The sequence below is a fragment of the Mus caroli genome, unplaced genomic scaffold (genome assembly GCF_978045245.1).
Source record: "Mus caroli unplaced genomic scaffold, Mus_caroli_1 scaffold_9, whole genome shotgun sequence".
NCBI lineage: Eukaryota > Metazoa > Chordata > Mammalia > Rodentia > Muridae > Mus > Mus caroli.
Window position 1 is genome coordinate 39905644 of NW_028227264.1, and position 12667 is coordinate 39918310.

Here is a 12667-nt window from a genome sequence, read left to right on the forward strand (position 1 = left end):
AAATACTGGTGAGGATATGGGGAAGAAGAGGCCCTGTTCATTGCTGGTGGGAGTAAATGGGAACAGACACTGTGTACATCAGTATGAGGTATCTCAAAACATTTAAAATAGAACGACCCATAACCCAGCTGCACGGCTCCTGAGGATATACATAAGGGACCCTGCATCCCACTACCATTGGTAAAGTCACACTGTTCTGCCAATCACATTGTGCCTAATGGCTGCTGCTCTGTACAAAAACTCGCCAAAAGAGCTACCTGGGATTGCTGCCTCTCCTTCAGGTGCAGGATGACCCCAGTGTGCTGGAACAATAAAGTCCTCTTGCTTCTGCATTGATCCCTGGGTCCGTGTGGCTCACTCTCAGAGAGTCCCTGGTAGCTAAGGCTCGGCAGAGTCTTACAGTCCATACTCAGAAAGACAGACCTCACATGGTCTCTCGCATATGCAAAGCCTAGATTTTAATATACATACATACATACTAAAATGTATAAATGTTAAATATATATTGTGTGTCCATTGTGTGTGTGTGTGTGTGTGTGTGCATATGTGAGCATGGGCATAGACCATCAAACTGGAAAGGGGATCAAGAGAACAGGACAAAGAGGCCTGAAGGACTAGAGACAACTGAATTACATATGACATCAACATGGAGAGAGCTGCCATGGATAATGAACCCATTCTTTCTTTGGACACAATTTGAGTGTCATAAATCAAAACCCAAATAAAGCCAGGTATGGGGGCTAGCTTGTGCAACACCACACCCTGGATCCCAGCCCTTGAGAGGCCGAGAGGCAGGGTCTGTGCAAGTGTGGTCATGTGTTGACATGTGGCTTATCGTAGTGCAGTTGTCCAGGTGGGAGTGACCTCTCCCTTGCCTCCTACTGACTTACCATCTACATTCCGTTTCATCCTTCCGTAGGGGCAGGATGCTTGTGGGGAGAAAGTGTCAGTGTGGGCAGGGAAAGCCACCTAGGATTGCTAATGGAGTGGAAGGTGGCCAGAGGACCCAGGAAAGCAAAGGAGATCTGCCTATATTCAGGGGGAGGGTTCTGTGTGGGGAGCCCTCTTGGTCTTGAAACTCACACACTCACAATGGAGCATGAAAACAGGGAGAGAGAGCATAATTATTGTGGTGAGGCTTAAACTGGCCTTTTGATCTTTGGCAAAGAAAATTCAGCGTAAATGCCCTTACAAGACCCCCATGCTTTACACCGATCCAAAGGGAAAGTCCGTGGTCAGGGAAGGGGAGAATCTGGCAGGGTCCACAGAAACTCACTTTGTTGTGGTGGTTTCTCTTGGTCATATAGGAGGGCCCATAAGCTCATATCCAGAACGCTACAAAATATTTAAAGTGTGGAAGTCCACAAAAGTCGTCTTATCTACCACCAATAAAGGCCCAGCTCAATTTCATCTTCCGCCTTGGTTTCCCTGCCTCCTCTGGGATCTGGGCCAGGAGCTGAGCAGCCAAGCAACCTTCTCAGGAGGGTGATTATCTTAGTGGAATTTTTCTCTTTTTCACTTAATTTGCTCTTCATCTATTTTCAGCAAATCAGAGCATGCAGAACTTTGCACATATTCCCCGGAGCACATTTTCCCCCCTTCACTTGCAACAATTGAAGTGTGCAGCCTCTAACTGACACCTCAGAAAACCTGAGTTCCACAAGCTCTGGGGCTGCGGTTCACCAGCAGCGAGGACTCAACTTCCTTCACTTAGAACGCTAGATCCTCAGTGGTCCTCTCAGCTCCGCTGACCCCCAGCGCCACAGTAACAGGCTGATGGCCTTGGTGGTATCTTCTCTGTCTTGCTAGGGCCCTCAGTGTTCTCTCTATTGATTAGAGTTATTGATTAGACTCTTGTCCCAGCTGCTAAAGGACTTCCAGGGCAGGGGTCAACTGGAAATGTGGCCCTGAATGTCACAGACTCTCAGATCAGGATAGACATTTTCGTGGCCCATCTTCCTTTCTCCTGACTCTCTGAAACCCATCAGCCCCCGTAAGAGCATGCACCTCGGCATGTTCTGTATTAATAGGGACAGTTTGATGTGGCTTTAATCTTGTGACGTGAGTCTTTGGGACTTGCTTGTGTCCAGTGAGATCATTAGCCTGTGATAGTACCAAGCTTCTTGCTGAGGTGGTACCAACATCAGCCTTCTTCCTGTTTCTTCATCTCAGCTAGACATTCAGCATCCTCCTACCACACCACTCAGCCCCTGCCTTGCCTGTGCCCTACATTAGAATATCCAGGTCTCTTCTGAGTGCATTAGCATGATGCAAATCTACTAGCCACCAGCTTCAGGGTCCCATTCAACTGGAAGGGGAAAGCTTCATATCACTCACACTTGTTTTTTAAAATCAGTGAGTCTAAACAGGCCTGTCACCTCATTTCTTAGGCTCATCCCCATTTTAAAATTCCTGACTACCACGTACTTGATCTTAGTTGGCCACTATCAACACAGCTAGTGACTTAATTTGTATAAGGCGAATCACTAAAAGAAAACACTCTCTGCTTCCAATACATCCTGTTTACTTTCTATAAGAGTCTATTTCTGAGGCTGGAGAGATGGCTCAGCAGTTAGGAACGCTTGCTGCTCTTCTACAGGACCTGAGTTCAGTTCCCAGCACCCATGCTGGAGAGCTCACGACTGCCTGCAGTTCCAGCCCTGGAGAATCAGACCCCCTCTTCTGGCCTCCATGGGCACCATACACATGTGGCATACACACCCTCACACCCGCAACACACACATACACATTGTGTGGTGTGTGTGAGCACATGTGTGCATGCTAGCATGTCCATGTGGTATGAGTTCATATATGTGTGTGCACATGTATGTGTGCATGGGTAAGAGATCATCACCCTTGGGTGTTGGTTCTTCAGGTGCCACTGACCTTATCAAACAGGGTTTCTTATTGCCCCGCCGTTCTCCAATTAGGCTGGGCAGCACAGCCGAGGAGCTCCAGATGCACCTGTCTGTGCTGCCCAAGCATCCACATCTTAAGCTTTTCTTAACGTGGTCTCAAGTCTTCATGCTCACAGGGCATGCGCTTTACTGTCAGAACTTTCTCTCTGACATCTACTACAGACTATCTTATCAATATTAGACACATCAAAATACCATCTTATAACCTAACGCTCCTTCACCGGTTAGAATAGGAAGCTAAAACCTCCCCATCTTTATCACAGTCGGGTGGTTCTGAGCTATCAGGGTTATCAACTCCTTCACAGTGAATGCTCCCGTAGGATCTCATCACGTGGGTTACAAGGAAGAAGGAAACAGAATGAAAACTAATCCTTAGGGTGACCTTTAGTCTCCTTAAAAAGATTTCAAGCCAGAGAATAGCTCTATGACGCTAATAGGTTTTTCTGCCAACGAAATAAGTAAATTTGAGCCGAATTAAAAATATAAAAAGCAGGTTTATTTGGGATCAGCTCTCCAGTGGGTTCGCTAATCTCACAAGAGACCTGAGAAGGCACTGTGCAGGCAGGGAGACGGGAGGGGGGGGGAGAGAGAGGGAGAGAAAGGAAGAGAGGGAGGGAGGGAGGGAAGGAGAGAGAGAGAGAGAGAGAGAGGGAGAGAGAGAGAGAGAGAGAGAGAGAGAGAGAGAGAGAGAGAGAGAGAGAGAGAGAGAGAGAGAAAGAGAGAGAGAAAGCACCTGGCACAGGCAGAGTGCACAGAAGCAGTCGCTAGGTCCCTGAGATCAGACCAATGGATACTAACAGGGTTAGGGTTAGGGGTTTTGAATCTGAATCGTAATAGAGACATCACCCCATTTTATAGATGGTCAAAGAGATGTAGAGTGCCTCACATCTAGAGGCAGAGGCAAGGTTCAAACTGGGTCTCTGGCCTTCTGGCTCGGTATACTTCCTGGTGAGCCTGTGAATGTGGTGGTCAGCAGAATGTACACTGGAGACAGTTTATAACAGGGCTTTTCCTGAGCCCTTCCTGTTGCTGTCACTAGCGATACACTTCTGGGTTTCCGATATTAACCACTTCTTAGAACTGCCACTCAACAGGTCTGGTGATTCTAGCTACTTACCAACGCCCTCGGCTCCTCCCCAGTCCTTCTTCAGAGGGTTTGGACTTAGAGGAAGGTCGAAGCAGGCTGGACAATTGCCAAGTTTGGCAAAACTGAAAGTGTAGGCCACAATGTCATGGAGAGAAGCTACAAGCTGCAGAGTCAGTGTCAGGGCTCTAAAAGCCTCCTGTGGATAAAAGCAACACAAGGGGCCAGTTTTAGGAACTTCCTAAGAGACCTATGCAAGTGTGACTCAGGAAATACATTTACACAGCAGACAGTGGTCTCTCAGTGTCCATGGTCTCAGGATGCTGGGATACCATCATGCGCAGATGCTCAAGTGCCTTATGTGGCATGGGACAGTAGATCTGCTTTACCTACACAGAGCCTCCTGTCAACTTTTAACCACCAGAAGTTACTTATGACATCTATATTTGATCAGTGGTTGATAGAGCGCAGCGACTGCGGAAGAGAACAGTTTCGCAGTGAATCCAGGGAAACAAAACAGCAAACCTATTCGTGAACATTGCCCTGATCTTGGCAAAGGCACCGCGGAGGGGGTTAAAGCACCATGTTTCTGTTTGTTTAAAGTCGTCACAGCTGTGAACACATTACAGAATGCTAATTACAGACTATCAGTGAATCACAAGGGTCACAGCAGGGACTCTCAGTCAGCCAGTCCTGTTTTGAGTATCTATAACTGGGACATGGCTGCTTACACTCTTAAAGAAAATTCGGAATATTCCCCAAATGCCATATCCAGCAGCACAGTTCAGCGAAGGATTTTAATTCCACACCAATTTTCTCATCACAGAGGGCAAACCCTTCAAAACTGCAGCTTGTGAGATGTGGTGTCACAAACCTGTTGTCGGACACTTGGAAGTCATAGGCAGCAGGACTGACACAGGTTCAAGGCCAACCTAGCCTATATAGTGAATTCTATCCAGTGGAATTCATTGTTGAACCGTGATGCTGAATATGGCATTTAAAGAATATTCTGAATTTTCTTTAAAACTATAAACAGCCATGTCTTGGTTACAGATACTCAGTTGGGATCTACTAGAGTGGGTCCTAAAAATGATCAAAACAAAAGGAAATTAAAAAAACAAAAAACCCAGTAGGCAGCTGGATACAGTGTTGCATAGTGTAACCCTTTCAGTCCTGGGAAGCTGGACAAGACACAGGGCAAGATCAGCCTGGGCTATATCATGAGACTGTCTCAAAATCGAACAAAACACAGCCGTGTTAGCTTCAGGGCTAACAAAAGTAGGGTTTTGTTGAAGGGTGGGAGGAAACAGAATGGATGACGAATATTGAAAGCTCAAATTAGTGTTCATCAATAACCTGGGGAAAAAAATAGGCAAAGTATCAGGAGCTGTGAAGAGGTCTTGGTGATTAGATATCATAGCAAAAAAAAAAAAAAAATCACTCTTTCCGTGTGATTACAAGAGCCTAAAATGTGGCCAGTTTCTACTTTGGTATATACACACCAAAAAAAAAAAAAAAAAAAAAAAATCCATGACAAACCTCTTCCGGCAGAGATTTGAACATCAACAGCACCTCAGATGGATGGGGAATAAACCATAAATTGAGGAAGACTCTCCCATCAGCAGACAGCAAACTTCGAGGCCGAGGCTGAAAACTTCCGCTGTGTGAGAGAAGAGGGAAGACCCATAGCACAGACAACATCCCACCAAGCCAGAGGCACGCCCCGCCCCGCCCCGTGTGAAGGGCCACATCAGGCCCAACACCCAAGCCCAGGGAGCAGCCTACCGCTCCCAGGTGGCCAGAATAACTTATAAATAGCTCAGCGGGAAAAAGAGCAGCAGGGCTGATTTTAGCCTGAGCTGTGTGGGAGGGAGGAAGGAGTGGGGAAGGAGGGAGGGAACCTGTGGTAAGGAAGGAAAGAAATTAGATGGTAGTCTCACACGGAGTGCTACATATTTTATGACACTTAATGTCTTGACCGTCTATTTTTGTCCCTGTTTCACAGCTGAGGATATTGAGGTTTGAGGAGGGATGTAGGTCCTGCCTGCCAGCTCCTGAGACACAGTTAGCCTTTAAAGGCACATCTGCCTAGCTCTAGAATCACCTTAGACATCAGCTCTGTTTTCCTTCCCTGCCCGCCATGTTTCCATTAAATCGAATGATAAGGATGTAATGACACAGATGTAGCAGTCAGCCTGGGGAAAGGAAACTGACATAGAATCCCCTTCAGAAGATGCAGACCATCAGAAGGAAGTGGTTTGGGGCCCGGGTGGGGCCTGGAGATAGGAAGGTGAACAGTAGACTGTGGTAGAGTCAAACATGTCGGGGGGCAGGGAAGTGAAGGCACCCCTTTAAAAGAGGAGCTTCATTAAGAGCAAGAATAAAATGGTGGGGGGGGGGAGGTAGGGGGCCGGTAGAGGAGGAGGAAGGGAGGAGAGGAGGGAGGTGCAGCTGGACCACTTCAGGCTGGGATCTGGTCTTCTGGAGAGTCCATTGTTATTTTAAGAGGCATACTGGTATTTTAATTGTTTCTTGCCCAAATCCCAGAGCCTAGCCTTCACCTTCTTTTTTTTCTTCTTTCAGATTCCAACACCACATCACAGTCTTCTCTGAGGTCTCCCTTGCTCCTGTCTTTTTACCTCCACAATCTTTCAACATCGCCTTAGGTACTTTCTTGTTGCTAAAATCAAACACCAAAGCCAAAGCAACTTAAGGGAGAATGCTTATTTTGGTGTCTGGTTCTATAAGTTAAGAGTCCATCATGGCAAGCAGAAGGAAGCTGAGAGCTCACATCCTCAATCTAATTCACGAAGCAGAGGGAGCCAACAGAAGCAGGGTAGGGTGAAGCTATACAACCTCAAAGCCCATCACCAGTGACCACTCCCTCCAGTAGGGCTGCCCCACCTAAACCTTTACAAACATTGCTACCAACTGGAGAGCTGGTCAACCCCGAGTCTACAGGGGCATGTCCCATCCAGACATCACCTTATCCCCAGTCTACAGGGGCATGTCTCATCCAGACACCACCTTATCCCCAGTCTACAGGGGCATGTCCTATCCAGACACCACCTTATCCCCAGTCTACAGGGGCATGTCTCATCCAGACACCACCTTATCCCGAGTCTACAGGGGCATGTCCCATCCAGACACCACCTTATCCCGAGTCTACAGGGGCATGTCCCATCCAGACACCACCTTATCCCCAGTCTACAGGGGCATGTCCCATCCAGACACCACCTTATCCCCAGTCTACAGGGGCATGTCCCATCCAGACACCACCTTATCCCCAGTCTACAGGGGCATGTCTCATCCAGACACCACCTTATCCCCAGTCTACAGGGGCATGTCCCATCCAGACACCACCTTATCCCGAGTCTACAGGGGCATGTCCCATCCAGACACCACCTTATCCCCAGTCTACAGGGGGCATGTCCCATCCAGACACCACCTTATCCCGAGTCTACAGGGGCATGTCCTATCCAGACACCACCTTATCCCCAGTCTACAGGGGGCATGTCCCATCCAGACACCACCTTATCCCCAGTCTACAGGGGCATGTCCCATCCAGACACCACCTTATCCCCAGTCTACAGGGGGCATGTCCCATCCAGACACCACCTTATCCCGAGTCTACAGGGGCATGTCCTATCCAGACACCACCTTAACCTTTTCTTTTAAAAGTTTGTTCAATTTTATTTTCTGTGTATGAGTGTTTTGTTTTGTCTACATACATGTGTGTGTACCACATGTATGCCTGGCCCTTAGCGGCCAGAAGAGGACAGTGGCTCCTCTGGAATGGGAGTCACAGGTGCTTGTAAGCTGCCATGTGTATGTCCTCTGAAGAGTGGCTGCTGACCCATCTCTCCAGTCCCAATACTGAGGGAGCATTTCTTGATTGGAATGTTCATTAGACATTGACCTTAATTTGCTCCTTATCACTGTTATGCTGTTATGATCTGTCTATTTCTCCTCGATGGATGGAGGCCATGATGGTTTCATTGTTGGACAGCAGTTAGTAAGACTGCCAAATGTTCACGTTCAGGTTGTGCTCTGAGGCAACCAGCAGTGGGTTAGGGTCTAGCCTGTGCTTTTCTTACGAAGCCCTGTACCCTACCATGAAGCCACACCCACCCAGCTGTTTGCAATGACAATGACTCTCCTTGTCACACAGTGAGACATCAGCTAACATTGTCACCGGCAGCCTGCCCCTAAGTGCAGCTGCAAGACATCCTGGTCTTCGGACTCCAGCCTCTTCTGGAATCAGGAAGGGAACAGCAGCCACAAGAGACTTCATGGAAAGAGGGTTCCCATTAGCTTCTCTCTGACAAAGAACCGGCTCTGGGAGGGCTCTGCTAAGCTACAGTACACTAGAGCCTTTACATGATTAAGTTGCCTCTTGGAATTTTAAACTAACACAGCTCATGGGGCTCTTCTGACCATGACAGACATGGCCAATCAATTACTGTACTCTCATAGACAAAACATCTCAGAATCCTCAGCAGGAACACTAATAAGCTGTTGGAACTGACATTTAAAACAAAGGTTGTTTTTAAATGAAGGTTAGGGTTATTTTTTAAAAAAAGATTTCTTTATTTTATGTATGTGAGCACACTGTAGCTGTACAGATGGTTGTGAGCCTTCTTGTGGTTGTTGGGGATTGAATTTAGGACCTCTGCTCCCTCTGGCCCAAAGATTTATTATTATAAATAAGTACACTGTAGCTGTCTTCAGACACACCAGAAGAGGGCGTCAGATCTCATTATGGGCGGCTGTGAGCCACCATGTAGTTGCTGAGATTTGAACTCAGGACCTTCAGAAGAGCAGTGCTTTTACCCGCTGAGCCATCTCTCCAGTCCCAAAGGTTATGTCTGATCTTCAGCATAGCCTAGCCTCTTATCTTATGGCTGAAACAAGGATCCTCTTTCCCTGCCCCTTGGTGCTCAACACCTCCTCTCCTCTCTCTATGCACGCCTATGCTGGTTCCCAGCTAACCTTTCACAGGCAGTCATGGAAATGGCCTCTCTTTGCACACAGTACTTCCTCAGCAAGCCTGCTTCTTGTGGCCTTGCTCTTGCTATCTAAGCATAGAGAACTATCGCATGCTTGGCCTCAGAGAACTGCTTGCCCGTCCTCAGGAGAGGGTGAGGTTCAGAGGTGGAAGATAAGGGATTTTCCCAAGACCTTGGGGTCACATGACCACACTGGGTGAAATCCAGAGAGTCTCCTTCCCAGACTCTGGATCTCCACTGCACCTTTGTTTGGCTGAATGCCATGTCTTGGGCTGACTTTCAGTATGTTTCTCTGAAAGAAGTTCATGAATGGAAATGACTGGTCTCCAATGGGGGAGTTACTGGATGGTAGTGAGACTTTTTTAGGCATAAAACCTATGGGCTTGTCTATAGGTCAGTAGTTGGTGTGCTCTTGGAATGGACTGTCAGATTCCAGTGTCTCTCTGTCTTCCTGACCTCCAAAATTATTTATTTTATTTGATCAGAAGTGAGGTTATGTTGAGATAGTCTTATAGTCCAGGCCAGTGTTAAATTTTCTGTGTGGCCAAGGATGACGCCCTGCTTCTCCTGTCCCCAAGTCCCAAGTGTGTCGCCATACGCAGCTATGCTTTGCTCATGTTTGACACGATTTCTCCTTCAGACACCCAACTCCAATGTGCTGGGACTCTCTCAGAAAGGATCCTTTCCAGAATCATCCAATGTTGGTGTTCTGCGGCATGGACTTCCACAGATGAACTAAAAGAACCCTGCTCCTTAATATATAAACTTAAGCCGCTCCTGAAGCTACTGCCCCGTGTCTCACAGTTCACAGACTCAGTCCTCGGAGTTAAAGTCTTATAAAGCACTTTCCCCAAACTTCCATAGAAGAGAGAAGTTCCTCTAATTCCTACAAATGAAGAGTATCAAAAGAGACATATTAGGGGCTGGAGTGTGATTCATTGGCTAAGAACACTTACTGCTCTTGCAGAGGGCCTGGCTTTGGGTCCTAGCACCCACATGGTGGCTCACAACCACCAGGACCTCCAGTTCCAGGAGAATCAAATCCAGGAGAATCCTCTGACCTCTGTGGATGCTTGTGCTTAAGAGGTGCACTTACATGCATGCGGGCACAGATGTACACACATAAAATAAATAATTTTTGAAAAGTAAGACATTAATATTAGAGGGTACAGAAAGCAGGGGGGCAGGGCTGTGGGGAAGCAACATATGTGCGCGTCACTGTTCTGGGTGGGACTCACTTTGATCACACCTTTCTTGTCCAAGCCTCTGTCCTGAAAACACTGCACATAACTGAACAGTCTCCTCAGGAGTCCAAGCTCTCCACCTAGCTAAGCCGGCTTCCTTCACTCTTTAGCAGACATCTGGGCTACTTTTCCTGTCAACCTTAGACAACACTATACAGAGCTAGCACACAGATTCCTACCCCCTTCCCATTCTTGCCTCCTCATTGGTTACTGCAAATTAAACACATCAGAAACAAAACAGGTTCCAGAACACATTTCATCCTACACAAAAATGTAGTGCATTCATGATTAAGTTTTTGGATAGAATTTCTTTTTTCTTTTTTTTTTTTTTTTTTTTTGGTTTTTCGAGGCAGGGTTTCTCTGTGTAGCCTTAGCTGTCCTGGAACTCACTCTGTAGACCAGGCTGGCCTCGAACTCAGAAATCCGCCTGCCTCTGCCTCCCGAGTGCTGGGATTAAAGGCGTGCGTCACCACGCCTGGTTTGGATAGAATTTCTAAAGGCTGATGGCAAATGTGGATTGGCCAATGTGTCTAGAGTGTCATAAGCTGAAGAGACTGAAGGAGTCTTAAAGGATTGGCGGGTTGGCTTGGGACATTTCTCATGAAAGATGAATGCCTTGTAACCTCCCTGGCCTGCAGGTGTCCAGCAAAGCCTTCCACAGGAGAACCTACAGGGAGCAACTTGTAAACACCAAGGCAAGATGGACCCGTCACTCAGTTGGGGGATGAAGAAACTTCACCTCCATTCACCCTCTGACCTCCACTGCTATTCCATTTCTGTTGGTCTTGTTTTTTTTTTTTTTTTTTTTTTTTTTTGTGGTGAAGTCCACTTTCCCATTACTTGTTTGTTTGCAGTCCACTCTGAGGCACTGAGGTGGAGCTAAACATCTCCTCCTCTGCACTGTCAAAGACCCCAGGAAGCACCTCGAACATCTTCTCTCTGAAGTTGGTTGATAACTGGGCTTTCCTCCTGAACCAGTGAATTGTTTGCCTTTGTTCCTAATGCGTGGTACAAAACGCCTGGGACTTAAGCAAGCCCTGAACGAATGATGGCTGATGTACATGAATGAATGAATGAACAATGCACGGTCTGAAGCAGGCCATCTTCCAATGCCTTTCATCTGTGTCATTAGTGATCATATTATAAATATTACTGCTACTCAAACTCCACACAATACAGGGAGTAAGCTTCCTAGAAACTGTGTAACCTATAGCACACGTTCCCTGTTTTCCACGATCAAGGCATTGTGGTTGGTGACTGTACAGGTAAGCTAAGGCCCCATCCAGGCTGGGAGCCTAGGGAGGCTGGGTTAAGAACACTTGGAAATCTACACGCCGTGATGAGGAAGTATGAAGATGGCGCTGGTCTTTTCGGTCTATCTCTGGGTATCCTACCAGAGAGAATCAGGCCGCAGATTTACTCACAGCACTGGTTAATTATTATTTCCTTCTGAATAGTTCTTCTCCACTGAGTGGAATACTGGACGCTAGGAGACAGTTAAAAACCAAGCACCCTTATTTGCGTACTTATTTTAGATGTTAGCTTGTACAAAGGCCTATGCCTGATGAGACTCTGGCCTTCCCAGGAGAAAACAAAACCTCACTGAAGGAAAACTCAGCCACCCATCCCATAAACAAAGGAGCACTGATGTTTTCTTTTGACCTTCTGAGCCAGAAAGTCAGTCAAGGGCAAGAAAGCCAGAAGGTCAGCTTTCTGCTACTGTAACAAACACCTAAAAAAGAACCTAGTTATAATGAGAGAATGCTTATTGTGCTTCAGTGTTTTGAAGTTTTAGAAATAATTGTTTGGCCTGGGGGTTTTAGGTGAGGCCTTGTGTCATGGCTATAGCACCCAGCACGACAGCTCACCCTGTGAAAAATAAAGGAGGGGGGAGGGGGAAGGGGGGAGGGGTGGATTGCAATGAAGAAGAAACCAGCACCCCCACATCCCCTTCCATGATCTATAAGCCTCCCCCTAGAGCCCACCTCTGGGAGGCTCCACAACTTCCTAATAGTGTGCATCCCTGTGTGCTGTACTTAATGCTCCTCTCTGGGAGACAGCAGGCCTACGTGGTGGGATAGCAAGGGCCAGCAGGCTTATGTACCTGGAGTCTGCCTTGAGTTCCCCACTGGAGTCCTTCAATCCCTTCTTTTCATTTGGCTGTTCCACCATGAAGAAGGTGTCTCTGATGGTAGGAAAGTCATCTAGCAGAACTCTCAGGCTATTGCAGTAGGCCATGATCTGACCCCGAAGGGAATAATGAGACATGCGGCGGTTCAACCTGAAGGTTGGAAGAAGAGACGGTAGCCTGAAGAATCGTCTGGCTTTAAGAGAAGATCCAGTGTCTGCTTCCCTGGGGGGCTTTTCAAGGAGAACAGAATACCCTTGCTGAGAAAGCATGGCCAGCTTGGT

At 47.3% G+C, this 12667-nt stretch overlaps 1 protein-coding gene across 1 annotated transcript in view; it reads right to left on the minus strand.

Annotated features, from left to right (window-relative positions):
- LOC110303781 (uncharacterized) overlaps positions 1-12667 on the minus strand; it is a 158430-nt gene that overhangs the window by 63406 nt on the left and 82357 nt on the right. Inside the window, exons 27-29 of the mRNA XM_085843328.1 lie at positions 12360-12536; positions 5542-5662; positions 4036-4201 (exon numbers count right to left, since the gene is read on the minus strand). Of these exons, the coding sequence (XP_085699454.1) occupies positions 4036-4201; positions 5542-5662; positions 12360-12536 (464 nt within the window). The remainder of the gene's footprint in view (positions 1-4035; positions 4202-5541; positions 5663-12359; positions 12537-12667) is intronic.